The 19,724-nt window shown below is 66.1% G+C and overlaps 2 protein-coding genes across 2 annotated transcripts; one reads left to right on the top strand and one right to left on the bottom strand.

The window, feature by feature from the left end:
* Positions 1-5,960, top strand: ENDOU (endonuclease, poly(U) specific). Its single transcript, XM_042023629.1, has 9 exons — positions 1-172; positions 3,336-3,470; positions 3,613-3,648; positions 4,059-4,230; positions 4,318-4,517; positions 4,652-4,765; positions 4,841-4,947; positions 5,309-5,451; positions 5,598-5,960. The coding sequence occupies exons 1-9, from the start codon at positions 115-117 to the stop codon at positions 5,710-5,712; spliced, it is 1,080 nt and encodes a 359-aa protein (XP_041879563.1). The 5' UTR covers positions 1-114; the 3' UTR covers positions 5,713-5,960.
* Positions 5,961-13,566: 7,606 nt separating this feature from the next.
* NEUROD4 (neuronal differentiation 4) lies at positions 13,567-17,735 on the bottom strand. The gene is made up of 2 exons (XM_042023626.1): positions 17,578-17,735; positions 13,567-16,194 (listed from the first exon to the last, which is right to left on the bottom strand). The coding sequence occupies exon 2, from the start codon at positions 16,183-16,185 to the stop codon at positions 15,190-15,192; it is 996 nt and encodes a 331-aa protein (XP_041879560.1). The 5' UTR covers positions 16,186-16,194; positions 17,578-17,735; the 3' UTR covers positions 13,567-15,189.
* Positions 17,736-19,724: the final 1,989 nt, after the last annotated feature.

Below are 19,724 nucleotides of genomic sequence, written 5' to 3'. Positions count from 1 at the left end.
TGCCATCACGCCCCTCCCTCCTCTCCCGCGGGACCCACAAATAGCAGGGAGCGCCGGGGAGCTCCGGCATTCCCAACCCGCTCCCGGGACGCCCATCCCGCCTCCCGAGGGACGATGGAGACCTGGATCCTCCTGTTCGGGGCAGGAATTGCCCTGGGCTGCGTGTCCGGCCGTGAGTAACCAGCGGGGCCGGGCCGCGGGGGCTCCAGGGCTGCGGCTTCCCAGGGGATGGGCTGGGAGCGCTGCCCTAAACCAGGGACTGAGCCCTACTGGGACAACTGGGTCCTGCTGGGAACGGGTCCAGCCGGGCTCCACGGGGGAAGGGGAGCGCGATTTTCCATGCTGGGTGGATTATCCAACTTCCCTGGTCCTCAGCCTGGCCCACCAGTTGGTTCCTGGTGTGTCTGGCCCTGCTTTGGTCCCGCAAAGCACAAGGAACCCTCCTCTGGCTCCTCCTTTCCATTTACCCACGGAAAAATACCGCTGGGTATTTTCCAATTCCAATCCCACATCCACCTTCCTCCCGCAGCCACTGGGGCTGCTCAGGTGGAAGCGCAGCACGGACCGGGCTGCTCACCCTTCCCCACCCCGTGGTGCCCGGGAGAGGCTCGAGGGGGCCGAGGGAGAGGAGCTCTGGCTTTAAGGAGGAGCTCGCAGCCGCCAGGATTTGGCTCCTGGGATCCCATGGGGATGAGGTGGTGCTGGCACTGCCGAGTTCTTGCACAAATCATGAACTGTGATCCACTGATGAGGATGGGATTTCATCACCCCCGACGCTGCCAGGAGCCCGTATCTGATGTCCCAGGAGCGGCCGAGTCCCCTTGGGATGAAAGATGAGGAATTTTGCAAGGCCAGCGCACAGGAGAAGCTCCAAGTCTGAGTCAGGCTGGGAGCAGGAGTTTCCCAAGGGCTCCGTGTGAGTCCTGAGTTGTTCCAGAAGGAAAACCCGGGGTGAAGGTGGCTGGGAAGCTCGGCTGGCTCGTGGTCACCTGATGGACCAGTCTGGTGGACCTGGAACCACTTCACTTCTACTTGTGTGGGCGGCGGGAGATTTTCCCTGATTATCCCACAGACAGGGGTCACGTGTGGGTCTGGAGACCAGGAACGGAGGATTTGGGAAGCTCAGGCTGTCCACAGCTCTGTTCCAGGTTTATTTGTCCTTCAAATGGTCCCTTTTGGAGGCCGGCTTGGGTTTTGATCCGTGTTTTCCTGGAGGAACGAGGTCCTGAGTCAGGCCAGGGGCTTGGGGACGCAGCTCTGGCTGAGCTGTGACTCATCCCCTTGCCCGAAGCCAAACTGGGAGCACTGGGAGAGCTCCGTCACCTCGCCACTGCTGGGAGGATGGAGCTGGGCAGGGAACAACCCCCCCTCTCCTGGGCCAGAAGGCCTTTTTGGCAGAAGTGAAAATGAGTTTGGGAGGGGAAGGAGGGGTCTGGTCCCTGAGAATGAGAAATATTTGTGTGCTTTGTGCAGCCAGAGAAAATCTTTGGGCAGGACCAGCCAAAAAAACTCCTCTGGCTGGACCAGCCAAATATCCCCGGCGTGGTTGAGTGTGGATGTGCCACGTCCTCCTGTCCCGGCCACCATCCTTGTGGCACTTCCAGCTCTCCCCGCAGCCCCAAAAATCTCCCAAAAGCCCCAACAGCCTCTCCGATCACCCCATCAGGGGCAGCCAAGGGCCCTGCAGCGATTTAGGGTCGATTTAGGGATTTTGGGTCCTGTCTGAGTGAGGAGGAGGAGGAGCCATTCCCCTGCCCTGAGACCCCTCGGCCCCCCCGTGGGATTCGGGATTTGGGATTCGGGATTTGGGATGATGCTGAGCCCGCCCCTCCGAGGGCTCCGCAGCGCTCCCGGCCCCGCTGAGTCACCGCAGCGCGGGGTCGGGGCCCTGCTGGGACACGCTCGGGCTGCTGTGACAGCCCCGGGCCACACGGGACCGGCACCGGGACCGGCTCGGCGGTGACGGGGGTGTGTGGGCAGCTCCTGCCTTGCACAATCCCGCCGGGATTGCTGCTGGAAAAGGAGCCTGGATGAGTGATCCAGGGTGATTTATCCCAGCGCCGATCTGGGATGTGTCTGGGAATGGGGGGGGAGGCTCGGCTGCTGGGCTGGGACTGGGCAGACTGGGGGGTCTGGGCACCGCCAGCGTTGCTGACCACGCGATCCATGGGATGTCCCTGCCCTGGGAGCTGTCCCAGTTCTTCTCGTGGGCTCCGGGAGCACCTGGAGAGCCCCTCTGCTAAACCCCTCCTATTTGGAGTGGATTTGCAGGGAATGGGAAGCCAAGAGGGAAAACCAAGCCAAGGACACCCCCAGGAGCTGGGGCCGGGGGGTCCGGGGGGGCCAAGGGGTCCCTCAGCACCTGCAGGGCCCAGGTGACGTCACCGGGCACAAATAATTGGGGTGAAGTGACGAAGGGAACAAACAACGCGGGTGCCGAGGGAAGGCGGCGGTGCCGGGGAGCTTGATGTCACCCTCATGGCCTGGATGTCACTGTCATCGCCTGGATGTCCCGGGACAGGTTGTGTCGCATCGGGGTTTGCCCCGGGGCCACGTTTCACCCGCCCGAGTTGGGCAACCCCGCGGTGCCTCAGATGCCGGGAGATTGCGGCTCCGCCAGGGAAAGCAACGCCCTCTGCTCCAGGGATCCCTTTGCCGGCTGGGACACGGCTGCTGGCACGGCCTGGGACAGGGCCACCCTGCTGGCACAGGGCCACCCTCCTGCTGAGGTGGCTTTTTGGCTCCTTCTGTCCCCTTCCTCCCATCAGGAGCTGACGAGGAGCAGGGAGCTCCTTCCTTGGGGACAATCCCAACCCCTTGGTGACCTCCAGCTCCTCTTTGCTCCGTGACAAGTGTCCCTCGTCTCTCTGAGAGTGTCCCTTGTCCCCTTCAAAGCGTCATTGCTGCTATTTTTAGCTTTGCTTTGCTGCCCTGCGTCACACAGCAGGTGCTCAACAACTCATTTGTTACAAACAGCTCGGGAAGGAGTTTTCCCAGTTTTCCCAGCAGGAGGAAGGGTGGCCAGGACGCAAACGAGGGTGCCTGGAATGCGGCAGCTCCTCCAGCGGGGCCCGGGGCGCTCAGGCTCATCCCGCGGTGAATCACAGGGAGCAGTTCCAGGGGGGCACCCACGAGGTGCTCCCTGGTGTCACCCCGGCGCGGTGACACCCACCAGGAGTGACCCTGGTGACAAAGAGCCCGGATGGCTCCGGGGCTGCAGGAGAACCCCAGGGCTGTCCCGGGAGGGGACAGAGGGCAGGGTGGGGATGCTCCAGGTGAGGGGGTGGCTGCACTCAGCCCCTCCTGAGGGCCACCCCCTGTTTGTGTCCCCAAAGACCTGTACACGGCCCCCGACTCCTGCGAGGGACGCTGCGGGGAGCCCTTCAGCGAGGAGGACGAGTGTCACTGTCACCCCGAGTGCGAGAGACACCACAACTGCTGCGAGGACTACGAGAGGCACTGTGGGCCCGGTGAGCACCCGGGGACAGGGATTTGGGGTGTCCCTTCCCCCTGCTGAGGGTGCCAGGGGTTGGTCCCAAGCCTCTGCAGGCTCCTGGGCAGTCCCCAGGGTGTCCCCATCCCCCTGAGCTCCTTTTCCTGTCGGTTCTGCAGGTGGGGAAGGGGCCGAGGATGAAGCTCGAACCCGCAGTGAGTGAGGAGGGATGAAACCTCCCTCAAGCGCCTCAGGGGGTCCCCCCCCTCTTCCTCGGGGTGTCACCCCCTTGCCAGCAGCGCTGTCCCCTCCCCGGAGTTGGGGGCAGGAGCCAGCTGGGTTTGCATCACCTTCCCACCTAAAACGTGGGAAATGGGGAGGGGAATGATCCCAGTGGATGTGGGAGACAGGGACTGATGCTTCCCATGTCCCCATGGCCACCTCCTGTCCCCAGGGCTTGGGGTCAGTGAGGGCCGGGACCCCCCCTTGCACCCCTTAAGCCTCCATATCCTGGGATCCCCCATGTCCCAACAGGGACATCCTCACTTCTCCATGGATCCTGCTGGATCCCCCACACTTTTCCATGGATCCCAGAGCTGTCCTCAATCCCTGCCTGTCCCCACAGACGGATTCTCCAGCAGCCGCGATTCCATCACGGACCAGGAGCTGCTGGAGCTCTCGGAGCAGCTTTATGGGGTGGATCACAACAAAGCCCGGCCCGGCGACATCACCCTCAACCCCCAGCACCATGCAGGCCCCGACGAGACTGGGGACAAACAGGACCGGTCCCCGCAGCCGTGAGTGGCACCGGGGGAGGGACAGTGACCCAGAGCTGGGCTGGCTGGGGAAGGGAGCTGCAATTCCCCGGCCCCGCTCTCCCCCAGGCTCTACAAATACGTGAACGAGGAGCTCTTCTCCAAGCCCACCTACGCCAGCTTCATTAAGCTGCTGGATAATTACCAGAGGGCCACGGGCAGGGAGGAGGAGGTGACGGCCGAGGAGCTGCGGGAGCAGGACCGTTTCCTCGAGGAGGTGATGAAAACAGAGCTCATGAAGAAACTCTTCACCTTTCTGCGGGGAAAAAGTGAGGCTGGAGCAGGGCAGGGCTGGGGAATGGGGGAATCCCAAAGGGAATTGAGAATTCCTGAGGGACAGGAGCGGGGAAGGGATGGGGAACCCCAGCTCTGCCTCTCCCGGTGCTCCCACCTTTCCCTGCAGATCGCTACGGCTCCGAGCAGGAGTTCGTGCAGGATTTGAAGGAGATGTGGTTCGGCCTCTACTCCCGAGGGGATGGAGAACAGGATTCCAGCGGCTTCGAGCACGTGTTCTCAGGTACAGCCCTCCCCGGGGCCGGGCCGTGCGCGGCGCCGGGCCGGGGGCTCATCCCGGGATCCCGTCTGTGTTTAGGGGAGGTGAAAAAGGGAAAAGTGTCTGGATTTCACAACTGGATCCGCTTCTACCTCCTGGAAAAGCAGGGGGTTGTCAACTACTTCAGCCACAACTTCAACGGGCCGGTGAGAGCTCCCGGAGAGGTCCGGGGCACCCCAAATCCCATCCCAGTGGGATGACCCCACAGCATCAGGGGTGCTCCCTCTGCCCCATCCCCGCTGTTCCCCCGCGTGTCCTGCGGTGGAGTGGGGTGGGAAGGGCCAGGACAGACAATGCCAGGGGCAAGAGGGGCTCCCAAGCCATGAGGGAGAGATTTGAGGCCAGGGGACTCTGCCGGGACCCCTCAGCCCGGCTGGGAGCTGCTCTGGATCCCCCATGGAGGGGCTGTGAGGATTCCCGGATGGGCTGGGTGTGGATTCCCAGCCCGGCTGCCCCCAGAGCCGAGTGGGGCCGGAGGTGTGACCCCAAACCCCCCTCCCTCTGCAGTGGGACACGTACCCTGACGTGCTGGGGCTCCAGTTCAGCTGGGATGGCTTCTACAAAGAGGTGGGGTCGGCCTTCATCGGCTGCAGCCCCGAGTTCGAGTTCGGCCTCTACTCCCTCTGCTTCCTCGCACGGCCCGGCCGGGCGTGAGTACTGCCCCTGTGTCCATCTGTCCATCCTGAGCCCGGCCCTGGGGCTGGCACGGCCTCCCTGAACCCCATCAGAGCTGGGGCTTGCCCTGAGTTTGGGGCTCGGGGACGGAGCAGGGCGGTGACAGTCAGTGTCCCCACAGATGTCACCTGAGCCTGGGCGGGCACGGCCTCAGCGTCCAGACCTACCCCTGGACCAAGTCCACCTACGGCAGCGGCAGGAGGTTCATCGCCACCGCCTACGTGATGTCACCCTGAGGGGGGGACGGCTGTGGGGCGAGCACCGCCCGCTCTGGGGCCGGTCCGGCCGCGGGACGGGAGCGGCCGCGCTGCGGGCCCGGGCCGGGGGCCCGGAGGGGCCTGGGAGGGGCGGCGGGACCACCGGGACACCCCCAGCCCCCACCGCGAGCCGCGGGCCCGGTCTCGGCGGAAGAGCGGCGGGAAGGGAAGGATTTGGCACGGAAAGGAGGATTCTGAGCGGAATAAACACTGTCCTGGCTGCGGGAGCGTTGGGTTCCGGGGGCAGGAGCTGCGGCTCCCCCTTTATCCACCCCGCACCCCATTTCTCCCTCTGTTTGTGCCCCCACCCCCTCTCTGAGCCCCCCGAGGCTTTGTCCCCCCGCACACCGCCGGTCCCCGGAGCTCTGTCCCCCGGAGCCTCTCCCCGGGGCCCCTTCCCGGGAATTCGGCTCTGCCCCGGGTGCCTCCCCCACCCCTGCCCAGCTGAGCTCTCCCCGGGGGCCGCGGCTCCCCAGAGACCCCCAAACCCCCCCCAGCTGGGGCGGCTCAGGGCTCCAGGTGCTCCAGCACCGCCCTCAGGGGGACAAAGCAGAGCCCGGGGGAGCAGCGGGACCCCCAGGCCGGCACTCCCCGGACCCCCACCCCCTTCCCCGGGCCGGGCAGTGGAGATGACGCCCCACGCTCGGGACAAGACCCCCACCCGCCCCGAGGCACCAGGATCCCACAGCCCCCCACTCACCCCCGGATTTGGGGGGTGCCGGGGGGGGAGTGACAGCCACCAGCTCCCCCCGCTGCCCCCGTCCCCTCCTGCTGCACCCCCGGGCTGGCGGGGCCGGCGGTCGGGGGGTCCCAGGGTGGTGGGGCCGGGCGGGAGCCGGGAGCTCGGAGCTGCCTGACAGATGGTCCGGCTGCAGCAGTTCCTGGGCAGGGCTGGGAGTCCCCGCACCATCTGCCAGGGGTCACAGGTGACCCCCAAACCCCGCCGCGGGGGAGGGGGGGAATGCCAGAGCTTGATTTATAGAAATGCGCTGGGAAATCGGGGAGAGGGCGGCTTTGGGGGGGGCCCGGACTGGGGGCGGGTGGTGTCCCCCGGAGCAGGGGTGTCACGGGGGGTGATTGTGGAGTCATTTGAGGGATCCAGCGCTGGGGCCATGGCCAGGGTGGCCCGGGCCAGCTGGGGAGGGCACCGGGCAGGGCAGAGCTGTGGGACGGGGATGCTCCAGGAGCCTCCAGCCCGTCCGGGAGCTCTCGGCAGCGGGTGGTTCCTGCCCCCTCTGGTACAGGACCCGGCTCCTCCTCCCTGCCATCCCTGCCATCCCTGCCAGCAGCTCCGGCAGCCTCCTGGATGCCAAATCTCACCCTCGTTGATGCCAAACATCCCCGGTACCCCCCCCCAGGTTTACACAGAGCCCCGGCCCCGCGTCCTCGGGGAAGGGGCGGTGGGAAATTGCTCTTCCGACACCCATTCCTGGGGAGAACGGAGGCAAAACCTGGCAGGGAAGGGTCCTGGGCGGCTGCCGCGGGGGGGGTGCGGCGCTGGACACTGGAGCAGGGGCTTGGAGGTGCTCAGGGGATACTGGGGAGCTGCTCTGCCTTTGTGTGCACTCAGAAGGGACCCCTCTGGCTGTCCCCGGCCCTGGGGAGAGCAGGGACGGCCGCGCTGGGCATTTTTCCAGGTCCCTGCCGGGCTGAGGCCCCCCCGTGCCTGCACCGGGTCGAGTGTGAGGCATCCAAGGTCAGGTGGAACAGCAGAACTCCCCGTGGCTGGGTCCCATGCCCCCCCAAAACCCCCGCGTGGAGCCGGCAGAGGCACCTCAACCTCCTCCCCCCATCCCCAGGACCCCTGGGAGCCCCCAGGGCCGGCACATCCCTCCACAGCTCCCTGCCCCGGGGTCCCGCTCCCGGTTCGGGCCGAGGGGGCAGCGCGGGGGGACCCCGGGCCTCGCCCCCCGTGTGGGGAAATGAGACAGAGCGAGCGGCGAGGAAAGGGCAGGGCAGGAGAGGAGGGGCAGGTGTCAGCAAGCTGCCTCCAGCCATCTGTTGCCAGCTCGGGGACTCCGGGGCCCCCCAGCTCCGCGCCTGGCGGGGACAGCGCTGCCTCTCGGGGGGGAGACCCTGCGCGGCCGCGTCCCCCACCTGAGGCAGCCGGGGACGCGCGGAGGGGGAGCGGGCGCTCCCCGCGAGGGGCTCCGGGGCTGCCCAGGTGTCTCTGGCACAGCTGAGCTCGCGGGGACACTCGGGGGGCTTTGACCCCCGCTTCCAGGTGGGGAAATATGGGGGTATCCCCTGGGCTCCCCCCAAAGCGCACACGGAGTGGATTTTTCCCGTTTTTCCCCGTTTTTCATGTGTTTTATTGGGTTTGCCCCCCCGTGTTTCCCCGGTTTTTCCCCTTCTTTCCCCCTTTTTCCCGCGCTCTGCTGAGCACAGGGAGCTGGGAGAGAAGGAGGAAGGAGCGGCTGGCCGTGGAATCCCGGGATCATCCCCCCGCCCGGGGCCAGGGGAGATCCCGGAGAGATCCCAGAGAAACAGGAGGGACCCCTTCTCCCTGTTTTTAGGAGGTGTGCGGAATACTCGGGGTCCCGGGCGGAGGAACCGCTCTGTCACCCTCCCGTCCCTGCCGCAGCTGCTCCGCTGGGTCCCGCCTCGTTGTCCCCCTTGGAAACGGCTCCCTGAGAGATCCCTGCGGGATTTCTCCCGGCTCAGGCCGGGCAGCGTTTCCCCGGCAGCTCCATTAGCGCTGCGCGCAGTGAGGATGCGGAGGGTTCGGGCTCCAGCTGAGCCCCCGCCAGGCAAAGCCCGCGGCTTTAGACCCTAATCCGAGCGGCCCCGGGGACCGGGACGCGGCGCGGAGCCTCCCTAATCCCTCCCGTAACCGATCCGGCCGTAACTGCCCCGATGGGGCTCCGGCCACATCTGCTCCGGGAGCGCCCGGCTCCACCTCGACCTAAGAGGATGAGGATGCGGAGGGGGATTTGCTAAACCATTTATGCCCCCGGCGCTCCTCAGCCGCGGCGGGACGGGATCTCCGCTGGATCCAGCCCCCGGAGCGGCACCGCTGGGTCGATCCCGAAAAAACCCCGGCGGGGGGCTCAGGGCTGCCAGGGAGGCAGAAATGACCCCAGTCATGAGCCCCACGCTCTGCCCCGTCCCCAGGCACAGCCTGGGTGGGGAGCGAGGGTCTTGCCCTGCCTTTGGGAGCCCTCGAGGGGTCTCATGACCCTCCACCCCAGCCCTGAGCACCAAATTAACGGAGAAACGACCCCAAAACACCCAACCCTGATGTGCGCGGGGGGATTCGTGAGCAGGGAGGGAGCCCCTGGAGCATCCCCCCAGCCCAGGGGTGCAGCGGGGAGGGGTCGGGCCCCGCCGCGGCCGGGGTAGGACCCAGCCAGGTTTTTGGGATGGCAAATCTTCCTTTTTAACAGGGATTTATCCCGGGGATGGAAGGGGAGGGGGAGAGCAGAGCAGAGCTCCCCCCGAGACCCCCGGAGCATCGCTGGCAGCTGGGCCGGGGGTCCCCCCGGAGCAGGGGTTAATGAGGGAGCGGCGGCCGTTGGTCCCATATGGACACGGGGACAGGGAGGGGGCGGCTCGTGCCGGGGTCCTGCCCGCGTTTTGGGGCGGGGGGAGGCAGAGCCCCCTCCTTGCGCTGCCGCGAGCCCCCCGAAGGGCAGGGGGAGGGCGCTGATCCCCCGGTCTGGAGCTGCTCCCGCGCCCCTCCCGTTCCAGGGGTTGTTCCTAGGATCCAACAGCCGCGAACCCAGACCCCCGGTGCATCGCCTGGGGGGTCCCAGCACCCCAAATTTCTTGCTCCGGGGGATCCAGCACCCCAAACTTTGCCCCTCAAGGGCTCTGACACCCCACAGCGCATCCTCTGATGCACCCAGGTGGGGACACGGGGAGGAGCGCGGGGAGGGCACTGCGCCCACCCCGGCCGTGGCACAGTGGGGGCACATCCAGGTCCCTGGGACTCGTCCCGGTGAATCCAGGGATGCCGAGGCGGTGCCGGCGCCGCTGGCCCGCAGCTGGCCCGGGCCGTTGGGGACCCAAGCCGGGGTCGCGTCCGTTGCCCCCGCGCTGCTGCTCATGGCCAGGAGCCCGCGGGGCCCCCTGGCACCCTCGTGCCGCCGCCCGCGGGGACGCCGAGCAGCGAGGAGCAGCCAACTGTTCCCCGGCGGGGCCGGCGGGCGCAGCCCCCGCTAATCCAATCCATCAGGGGGGTAATGAGCTATGAAAGTGTGGATTCAATTAAGGGGGATTGCGGCGGGAGGCAGCGCCCGGCGGCAGACGGCGAAAGGAGCCCGGGTCCCCTCTGAAAGGCTCCATCTGTGCCGCCGGGGCCCCTTTGTGCTCCCTGAAAGCGCCGCCGAGCCACAAAAGCCGCCGCGTCCCCGCCGGGCGCTGGAGCCGGGCGAGGCTCCGGTGAATCCCGGGGGGAAACTGAGGCACGGGAGAGGAGCTCGTGGAGGGGTTGGGGGAAATCGCGGAGCCGGGTCTCGGTGCTGGTTTCGCTTCACGGATTAGTTTTGATTTATGGGGTTTGTGCAGGGATTCCGTGGGAATCATCGAGCCCTGGGATGCTCGAATCCGGGAATGCTGGAATGGTTTGGGCTGGGAGGGACCTTAAAGAGCATCCAGTGCCACCCCTGCCATGGGCAGGGTCACAGGGTCACCTCCACTGTCCCAGCCTGCTCCAAGCCCCAATGTCCAGCCTGGCCTCGGACACTTCCAGGGATCAGCCTCAGCTCCTCTGGGCACCCTGTGCCAGGGCCTGCCCACCCTCACAGGGAGGAATTTCTCCCCAGTATCCCATCTGAATCTCCTCTCTGCCAGCGTGAGCTCCCCCCGACTCATTTGGGCTGGAAACACCCCCGAGGCCTCTTCATCCGAGAGGCTCCCGCCTGATTACAACTTGGGAGGGATTGGCCCGGGGACGAGTTTAAAGATGGGATTATTCCTGTACAAATTCTGATTAAAGCGTCCCCAAACCCTCCTGCAACATCGTTAAGCCGAGCTCTAATCTCGCCTGAGCAGAGACTTCGTCAATAACTCCAAATCTCTGCGCTGTTGGTTTATCTGGTACGGATTAAGCCGGGAGCTTCCTGAACTTGTATTAGAACAGAAAAAAAATAACCAGACCCCGGGGTTTTGAGAGGGTTTGCATTGGCAGCTGCCATCTCCCACGTCCCAGCCAGGGAAGCGGCTGGATGGAATTCCTGGTGTCTCTCAGATGCCAGGGAGGGCTCCAGGGATCTCCCAGTGCTGCCGCCGGGATGGGAACAGCCCCGATCCCATCCTAGCCCTGCTGGATTTGGGGACAGCTCGTGTTCCCAGCCCTCGGTGACATTGCAGGACACAATTCCCACCCTGGCTGGGGACCGCAGCCTGTGGGGGGTGGATGAGGGATGGCTCTGGGATGGAGGGATGGATGGAGGGAGGGATGGGTGGATGGATGGATGGAGGACGGATGGATGGAGGGATGGAGGGATGGATGGATGGATGGAGGGATGGATGGATGGAGGGATGGATGGATGGAGGGATGGATGGATGGATGGAGGGATGGATGGATGGACGGATGGAGGGATGGATGGATGGAGGGATGGATGGATGGACGGATGGATGGAAAATGCTGCAGGAATGGGACACCCCACACAGGAGCCCCCCACCCTCACAGCCACATCCAGGATCAATTCCTCAGGTTGAGGGAGAGAAGAAACTGCTCCTGAGGGCCGCTGAGGTGGCAGTGATGGGGGTTTGCACCTGGGGGTCACGGCCTTGCACGACCCCGTTTGACCCCCGTTCCCCTCCCGGCACATCCCGGTTCCCTGGTGTCACCAGCGGTGCCACCGCCTCCATCCTCCCGGGACCACGGTGGCTCCTCTCCCCACTCTGAGCAGCAGGAAAAGTTCGTTGCCAAAATCTGCTGTCCCCACGGGGGAAAAGACGATTAAGTCAAGACCCCGCAGCCCGATATCCCGGCTTAGTGGGAAAATCCGCGTGGTTTCCCGAGCCGGGCACATTAGGGGCTCATGGCCGGCGGTGTTATCAGATTACAGACAAATATCAGAATTACAGCTCTGAAAGCCGGGCTTGCGGGGGACTTAGCAATTATCCAGCCCTGGACACCCCCACCCCGCCGGGGAAACCAGGGCGACCCCGAGCCGTGACCCCCGGGGCCGGGGGCGGCTCCCAAACGGGGCTGTCCCGGGGGGGGTGGGACAGGGAGTCCCCTCCACGGGCTTTGGCCAGGGCTGGACACCCCAACGGCCCCCGCGGGAGTTCCGCAGGTGGGATGGGAGGGGAAGCCGCTCTGGGAGCCCTTCCCAGCCCCCCGACCCCGCCTGCCCCGTGCCGCCCCACCTGTGGGACCCCTGGGAGGAGCTGGGGGGCTATGGGGTGTTCAGGGACCCCCAGAGGGGACGAGGGACCCTCCCCAGGCCCCCCAGGCTGGGTGCAGCGAGTGCGCCCGTTCTCAGCTCCTCAGCAGTGCCAACCCTCCCCCCGTCCTGGTGTCCTGCGGGGACACGGGGGGCACCCACACCCCCGGGTGCTGCGTCCCCCCTCCCCACGCCAGCCGGGGGCCAGCTGTGCCCTCGCAGTGGCGGCCTGGCACGGCTCCTGCCCTGCTGGCACGGGCTGGGACTGCTGGAAGGGCGCTGCCCCGGCTGTCGGGCGCACACGCGCCCGGGGGAGCTGGCACCGAGCGGGGCTTGGCCACCGGCCAGCGGGAGAGGGGCCGGGGGGGCCGGGGGCACAGCTGGACCCTCGGCCCCGGCGGGCAGTGGCCGCTGTCCTCAGCCCAGGGCTCTCGGGGCGTCGCTGGGGGGGCCCCGCTGCCACCGCGGGGGTGCGGGGGGGCGTGGGGGGCGCCCGGCACGGAGCTGAGGGTGCGTGTGGGCCCTCGCAGCGCTGTCACAGCCCCGTGTCTGTGTCACCGCCCGGTGTCCGTGTCCCTCTGTGCACACGCGGGTGGGTGCCACCTTTATGTGTCCTGTGTCCGTGCCGGGAAGGGTCCCACTCCTCCCCCGGAGCGGGGCAGGGTGAGACCCACCCCGCCCAAATCCAATCCAGGCAGTTCCATCCCAGGTCGGCGCATCCCTATTCCCGCCCTGTCCCTAAATCCGCCGCTCCCCTTTTTTGGGGGGGGACGCAGGAGGTCCCCCCCGCTCCCCGCCAGCCCCTGCCTGGCCCGTGCCCCCTGTGCCCCCCGTGCTCCCCGTGCCCGGCCCCGTTCTCGCTCGGAGCGGCCCCGCAGGGGCCCCCCCGGCCCGCCTGCAGCTGCGGGGGCCCCCGGAGAGCCCCCCGCCCTCAGCCCGAGCCGGGCGCAGCTTGCGGGGCCGAGCGGCGGCGGCTCCCCCGGGCTCCGGCACAGCCGGCGCGGGGCCGGGGGACAGCGGGGCGGGACGCGTGGAGCGGGGTCCCCGCGCGAGGGGACGCGGGGGGGACGCGCCCCCACGGCCGCCAGACGCTGCCGAGGGGTCGGGGCGCAGCTGCGGAGGGACGGAGGGACCCGGGGGTGCTGCGGGGGAGGAGGTGGGGTGAAGTCAGGACGGCCGTGTCCCCTGCGTGGACGTGTCCCCGAGTCCCTGCATGGAGCAGTTGGGGCACATCCCAGCTCCCCACACCCACCGGTACCCCCAGGGCTGCCCCGCACCCCAAAAATCTGCCTGTGACCCCAGGGCTGTGCTGTGCCCCATTTCCTTCTACCCCAATTCCCCCCAGTGCCCTCAGGGCTCTGCTCTGCCCCCATTCCTGGTACCCCGAATCCCCCCAGCACCCCACAGAGCCCTTCTCCAAGGTCAGGGATCCTCTGGCAGCCCCCACCCTCACCCCAGCCCCCCAAAAAAGGAGACAACAGCCCCGGGGCAAAGCTGCTTGAAACAAGACCACGACTTTATTCGAGCTAAAAACCCCAAATCTGCTCTCTTTACAAAAGGATAAAACATTTTCAGTACAAAAGGGAAGAAGCCCCAGGACCCGGGGGCTGGGCAGGGACCTCAAATCATCTCCAAATTCCCAACTTTATACAAAACCAGGGAGATTTGGCCAACGGGGACATCAAAAATAGGTGCCTGGCTTTTCTTTGAAAAACAAAACCAAAAAAATCGTTGCATAGTATTTAAAAGTTATTGCTCGTCTCAAAATTCGCGGAGGAGTTGGGAGCTGCCGGCAGGATCCGCCTCCCAAATCCATGGAATGGCCGTTAAATACGGAGTTTGGCATTAAATATGGAAATACTGGGGTTTATCACCAGAAAAAACAATCAGGTGGTGAGGGCGGGGAGGGAAATAAATTAAATAAATAATGGCTAATAAATAACCCTGGAGCACCAGCACGGCAAAAACCACAACGTCTCCACGAAGGGAATTCCCACGACGGGCCTGGAAGACGGAGGGGGAAAAACGTTCGGCACATCCCAGGTTTCCGTGGAAAACGAGAGGAAATAAATTAGGACCCCTCACACACAGTAATTAATAAATAAAGCAGGGAATTAAGACAGGCTTTTGTTGGCGCTCAGGGGATGCTACGAACCGAGAGGAGGAGAGGCCCCAAACGGGAGAGGGGATCAGTGGCTCCTTTTCCAGTCGGGATTCTGGGAAGGATCAGCAGGATCCCATCCGGGGTTTCCAGGTCTGTGTGTGGACGATCCCGTGGGGTTGGGGGGCACGGGGGGGGCTCTGAAGGGGTCGGGTAGCGGGAGGGGAGCAGTGGAGGGATGGCCACAGGGGTGGTCAGGGCCTGGCTGGACTGTGGTGACCTGGGATAAGGGACTGGGATGTCCATGGATGATGGGCCACCATCCTTGGGCAATGGACCACTGACCTTGGATGATGGACCACTGTCCCTGGACGCTGCCCCTCCATCCCTGGACATTGTCCCTCCCTCCCTGGACATTGTCCCTCCATCCCTGGGTGCTGTCCCTCCATCCCTGGGTGCTGTCCCTCCATCCATGATGGCAGCAGGAGAAGGTTCTCCCTGGGGTGGGAAATCTCCCATTTTGGTTTCCCACAAGTGTCCAGCTCATTCCCACCCGGCCACGGCTGGACTGGGAAATCCATGACCACACTGGAGCACGGGGAAGGGACACCGGTCACCCCGAGGGGCAGCAGGAGCTGACAGGGACAGGGATGTGTCCCCACCCCGCTGCCCCGAGCAGGGAGGGAGAGGAGCCGCCTCGGCCATGGATGTTCCAAGGGCTGGATGGGGCTGGATCCAGTGTCAGGATGGACATCCCGGAGGGGAAGCACCTTCGGGAGCATCTCTGGGGGACGCGGCAGTGACCACTCAGAGCTCAGAAAGGTTCACGTGGCTCCTGGGGACAGCAGCGGGGACAGCAGCAGGGTGGCACCGGCCACCTCCAGGGCCGCGTCCTGCAGAGATGCTCGGGGTCCCTCACTCCGGCTCCGGAGTGTCCTCCCCTCGCTCCGGCTGTGTCCGCCTTGGCAACGGCTCCACGCCCGACTTCTCCCTGCCCCAAACCCCTGTCCGGCCCCACTACTCGTTGAAGATGGCACCGAGCTGGGGCCCGGCCACATGAGGTGGAAACGACTCGTAGCTCACATCCAGCGGGATCTCGTAGCGGGGCACGGAGCTCTGGAAGTGGGAGCCGGGTCCGTGGGCTCCAGCCAGGCTGACCGAGGGGTAGTGGGCCATGAAGGGGTAGGATTTATCCAGGTCCGGGGACCCGTCCTGCTTCAGGGAGAAGTTCCCGCTGATGCTCAGGGGCGGCGTCAGGGGCCCCTCGTAGGGGGGCGTGGAGCAGTCAGAGGGGTGGCTCCCGAAGGAAGCGTCCACCAGGCTCTTGAAGGCCGGCGGCTTCAGGTGCAGCAGGTGCGACTCCATGGAGCCGTAGGGGGGGCTGGGCAGCCCCTGGTAGCCGAAGGAGTGGCCAGCCAGGGACGACTCGCAGGCAGGGGCCTTCTCCTCGTGCTTCTCCAGGAAGAGCGGCTGCGGGCCCAGCTGCAGGCAGCCGGCCACCAGGTTGCTGGTGGGCTGGGACAGCCCCTTGCACAGCATCTCCACGAAGCTCTTCCCCTCGGGCGTCTGCCCCGTCTCCAGCACCTCGGACAGGGCCCAGATGTAGTTCCTGGCCAGCCGCAGCGTCTCGATCTTGGAGAGCTTCTGGGTTTTGGAGTAGCAGGGCATGACCCTGCGCAGGTTGTCCAGGGCGTCGTTCAGGCCGTGCATCCGCGTGCGCTCCCGGGCGTTGGCCTTGACCCGCCGTGCCCGGAACCGCTCCAGCCTGGCCTTGGTCATCTTCTTCTTCTTCGGGCCCCTCCTCTTCGGCTTCTCCCCGTCTTCCTCCTCCTCCTCCTCCTCTTCCTCCTCCACGCTGTCGCGCTCCTCGGTCAGGGCCGGCCCCAGCCCGAAGGGACCTGTCCTGGTGTCCCCCTCCTTCAGCTCGGCCTTGGCTCCCGGCATTTCGTCCATCCAGCCCTGGCTGCTCACGAGCTCGGCCATGTCCGAGGGCTTGGCGCAGCTCTGGGGCATCCCCGAGCTCTGCAAGGGAGGGACAGGGACATGGGAAAGGGTTCCAGAGGGAGAATCCTCAAAATGTTGGGAAAATCTCCCTCCAGGCACAGCAGCAGCTCCCGGCACCCACGGATTCCCTTTCTCCGCTATTTCCCCCTCAATTTCCACTGGATTTCATCTGGGAACCGCTGATGCCTCTCCCTGGGCTCCAGCACCTCCTTCCCCAGGGCTTCCAACCATCCCATCTCGGGGTTTTTCCCACTCCTGAATCCCTTCTGTCGCGCCCTCCACCCCGACTGTCACACTGGGGGTGACAACAGGGGGCTGGGAATTCCCGGTCTGAGAATTTCCTTCACTGAGCCTCCGTTCCCCTCGGTGGCAGCACCGGGAGAGGCCCCGGGTCCCCATTAATCAGCCCCCTCAAATCCCATCACCGTCCCTGACTCATTCCATAAAGCTTTAGCCCCTAAGCAGCTTTGCTGGAAGTGCTGCCCGAGCCGCGGCTCCCCTTTCCCGACCATCCCACGCGGAAAATCCCACTTTTAATATGCGTGATGGGGCTCCCGGGCTGGATTAGGGTGTTAATTGCTGTCGTATCCCCAAAGGACCACGCAGCCCCAATTAACTCCTGGCGGAGCACCGGGGGTCTGGCGGAGGCTGGGAAATCGGGTGGGTGGGAGGGAGGATCGTTTTGGGGGTGGGGGGATGGGTCCGGCTGGTCCCGAGTCCCTCTGGTGGGATGAAGGCATGGACCCGCTGAGATCAGCCCCAAAAGGCTGCAGATCTGCCCCAAAACCCCTCCAGATTGCAGCCGGGGGTTCCTTTTCCCCCCCATCCTCGGGGGCCCTCCCTCCCCTCGCTGCTCCCGGGGACCAGGATCCATCCCGGGAGGAAATCCCCGGGTTTGGGGCTCCCTTCTCGAGGGGAGCCCCGCGCCCCTACCCTGCCCGGCATTTCCAGGGAAAGTTTTCTCTCTGGAAGTCCCGTTGGAATTTTTAAGGGGATTTTGCTTTCTTTCTGCAGAATATTGATTTAAAACAACAACAAAAAAAAAAAAAAACGGAAAGAAATTACACAAAGAGGGAATTGCCTGAGGAAGTCGCCTCCTTCACCACCTCCATCCCCAGCGAGACCCCGGCCCCGCCGTGCCCGGGGGTCTCCGCACCCTCGCGGTGTCCCCGCCCGGCCCCGGGACCGCGGCTCCGTCCCCAACGGGGACCGGCGGGAGCGGCTGTGGCCCCATCCCGCCCCTCTCCCCGCACCCCCGGCGGCTCAACCCCTCCCCGGGCCGGGGTCCCGCCGCTCCTCCGCGGGGGCAGAGCCCCCCGCGCCATCCCGGGGGAACCGGGAGCACCGAGCGGCCGCGGAGCCCCGTCGGGGGCACCCCCGGGGGTCCCGGTCCGCCGTTACCTGGGCACCGCAGCGAGTCCCCCGCTGTCACTTGTGTCACTTGCCCGGGGACATGGCGGGGCCAGCCCCGGGGGCGCGGGCAGCTCCCGCCGAGCGGCACCGGGAGCGCAGCGGGCACCGGCGGCTCCGCGCTCGGGCGGTTTTGAGAGCTCCGCGCTGCCCGCGGCTCCTGCCCGGCCGCGGGTCCCGCGTGGCTCCTCCCACGGGGGGAGTGACCGGGCCCGGCTCCTCCCGCGGCCCCACCGGGACCCCGACGGCAGCGCCCGAGCGTCCCGGGATTGGGGACTGGCGGGGCGGGGGGGACCCTCGGGAATCCCTGGATGGACCCCCATGGATGGATCCCCCCGGACGGACACCCCCGCATGGGCCCCCCCAGTTTGCCCAGCCCCAGGACAGCCCCCGACACTCAGCCCCCTCCTCGGGGGAGCCCCCGGGGGTCCGCATCCCCCAAGACACGATGTGACGGTGCCACCAGTGCCACAGGCCTGGGGGTGTCCCCACCCGCCGCCCCCCCTTGCTGGGCACTGCCCTGGTGACACCGAGGGTGACACCGGCTCCCACCCGGGTGCTGGGGGTGGGCGCGGGGGCTGCGACCCCCTCCCGGCTGTAATGAGAGAGCGAAGGGGAGTAATTATCGCTCGGTAGAGCCAGAAGGGGCCCGGCCGAGCTGGGGACAGGCGGGGGAATGGACCTGGAGGCTCGGCAGCCCCCGAGAAGGGAGAGCGGGGGGCGGAAAAAAGACACCCCCCCGAAATTTCTGGGGTCCTGGGTCGTTTAACTTGGTCTGAGGACTGGGGAAGCCCTCGGACCTGGGGGTCCCCCAGCTTGGGGCAGGAGTTGCGCCCCTCTGCAGCAGCCGGGCTGAAAGGGGGGGGGGACAGCGGTGACACCCCAAAAATCACCTCCCTGACTTCCCCCATCCATCCGCTGCTCCCCAAATCCCCGCGTCCCCGCGCGGGACCCTTCCCCATGGCCCCGGAGCGCTCGGAATCGCGGCCCCGGCAGCCCGGGATTACGGGGAATACTAATTAATTCATTAGGCGGCTCCGTGGCTCCCTTCCCGGCGCGCGGGCCGGGCGGCACGAACAGATTGCGGCCGATAAATCTGCCTGTTGCGGGCCCCCCCTGACAGATGGCTCCAACAGGTCCCGGCACCCGCACAAAGGGGCCGGTGGGCGCCCCGGGGAAGGGGGGACACGGTCCGGGCTCCCCCGGGGCCGCGGGACCCCCGGGGGGTGCAGGGCATTGTCTGCGCCGGCCACGTGCCGCCGCTGATCCCATTGTGCGGGGGCCCCGCATCTGTTGAGGTTACGGCGGCCGCGGCCCCCCCCGGGAACGCTCGGCAAAGATGTTCCCTTCCCTCGTCCCCTTCCCTTCCCTCATCCCTCGGGACACCCCCCATCCCATCCTCTCGCCACCCCGCATCCCTCCCCGCTCCCCATCCCCCGGCACTGGTGACACTCCCAGCCCCAGTGTCCCTCTCTGCCGGGGGGCTCTGGGCAGCGCAGACCCCCAGGGGCGGGCAGTGACCCCCAGGGAAGGTGTGGCAGGTCCTGAGCTGATGGTCATTCCCGAAATATCCCCACAACGTGACCCTTTTAGCAAGCCCCCCCTGAAATCATCATCATCCTCCTCCTCCTCTTCCTCCTCAGCCGCGGGGGACAAGGGCAGTTCCACCAGGATTTAGGAGGACGTGGAGTCCTCCCGAAGGCTCCAGGACTGGCCAAAAGGAGCCAAATTTGGGATGCTCCACCTGGATGATGCCTCACGCGGATGCAGCTCCACCCCGGGATGTTCCACCTCAAGGATGCTCCACCTGGAAAAGGGGATGAAGCCACCCCCCAGGCGCTCCCAAAGCCGCAGATTGGGGCGAATTTGGGGCTGATGAGAACAAGGGAAGCTCATCCCAGCCCTGCCCCCGCGGCCCCCCCGCCCCGGTGTCCCTCATCCCCCCGGCGGGGCCGCGGCCTGGAAGGGAGGGCAATTTCCAGAGTAAATATTGGGAAAGGCGCTTCCCGCCCCTGCGGCCCGGCTGGAATTCCTGGGCCCGTGCGGAAGCGCAATTACCGCGTATTAACGGGGTCTAATTTAATCCCGGCAGCTGCGCCCGGGCCGCCTCATTTGCATAACACTGGGGAATGCAATTA

Source organism: Corvus kubaryi, unplaced genomic scaffold, assembly GCF_017639235.1.
Source record: "Corvus kubaryi isolate FWS band 111438036 unplaced genomic scaffold, C.kubaryi_AGA036_p1.0 37253, whole genome shotgun sequence".
In the NCBI taxonomy this organism is placed as follows: Eukaryota; Metazoa; Chordata; class Aves; order Passeriformes; family Corvidae; genus Corvus; species Corvus kubaryi.
The sequence above is the reverse complement of the archived record's forward strand: the minus strand, read 5'-3'. Positions and strand labels throughout refer to the sequence as shown.

What these genes read in the sequence shown, in the direction of transcription:
- ENDOU (XM_042023629.1), top strand. Translation starts at nt 115, where the DNA reads ATGGAGACCTGGATCCTCCTGTTCGGGGCAGGAATTGCCCTGGGCTGC. An exon ending in GCCACAACTTCAACGGGCCG is followed by an intron (nt 4,948 to 5,308) that starts GTGAGAGCTCCC and finishes CTCCCTCTGCAG; the next exon opens with TGGGACACGTACCCTGACGT. An exon ending in CTCGCACGGCCCGGCCGGGC is followed by an intron (nt 5,452 to 5,597) that starts GTGAGTACTGCC and finishes GTGTCCCCACAG; the next exon opens with ATGTCACCTGAGCCTGGGCG.
- NEUROD4 (XM_042023626.1), bottom strand. Translation starts at nt 16,185, where the DNA reads ATGCCCCAGAGCTGCGCCAAGCCCTCGGACATGGCCGAGCTCGTGAGC.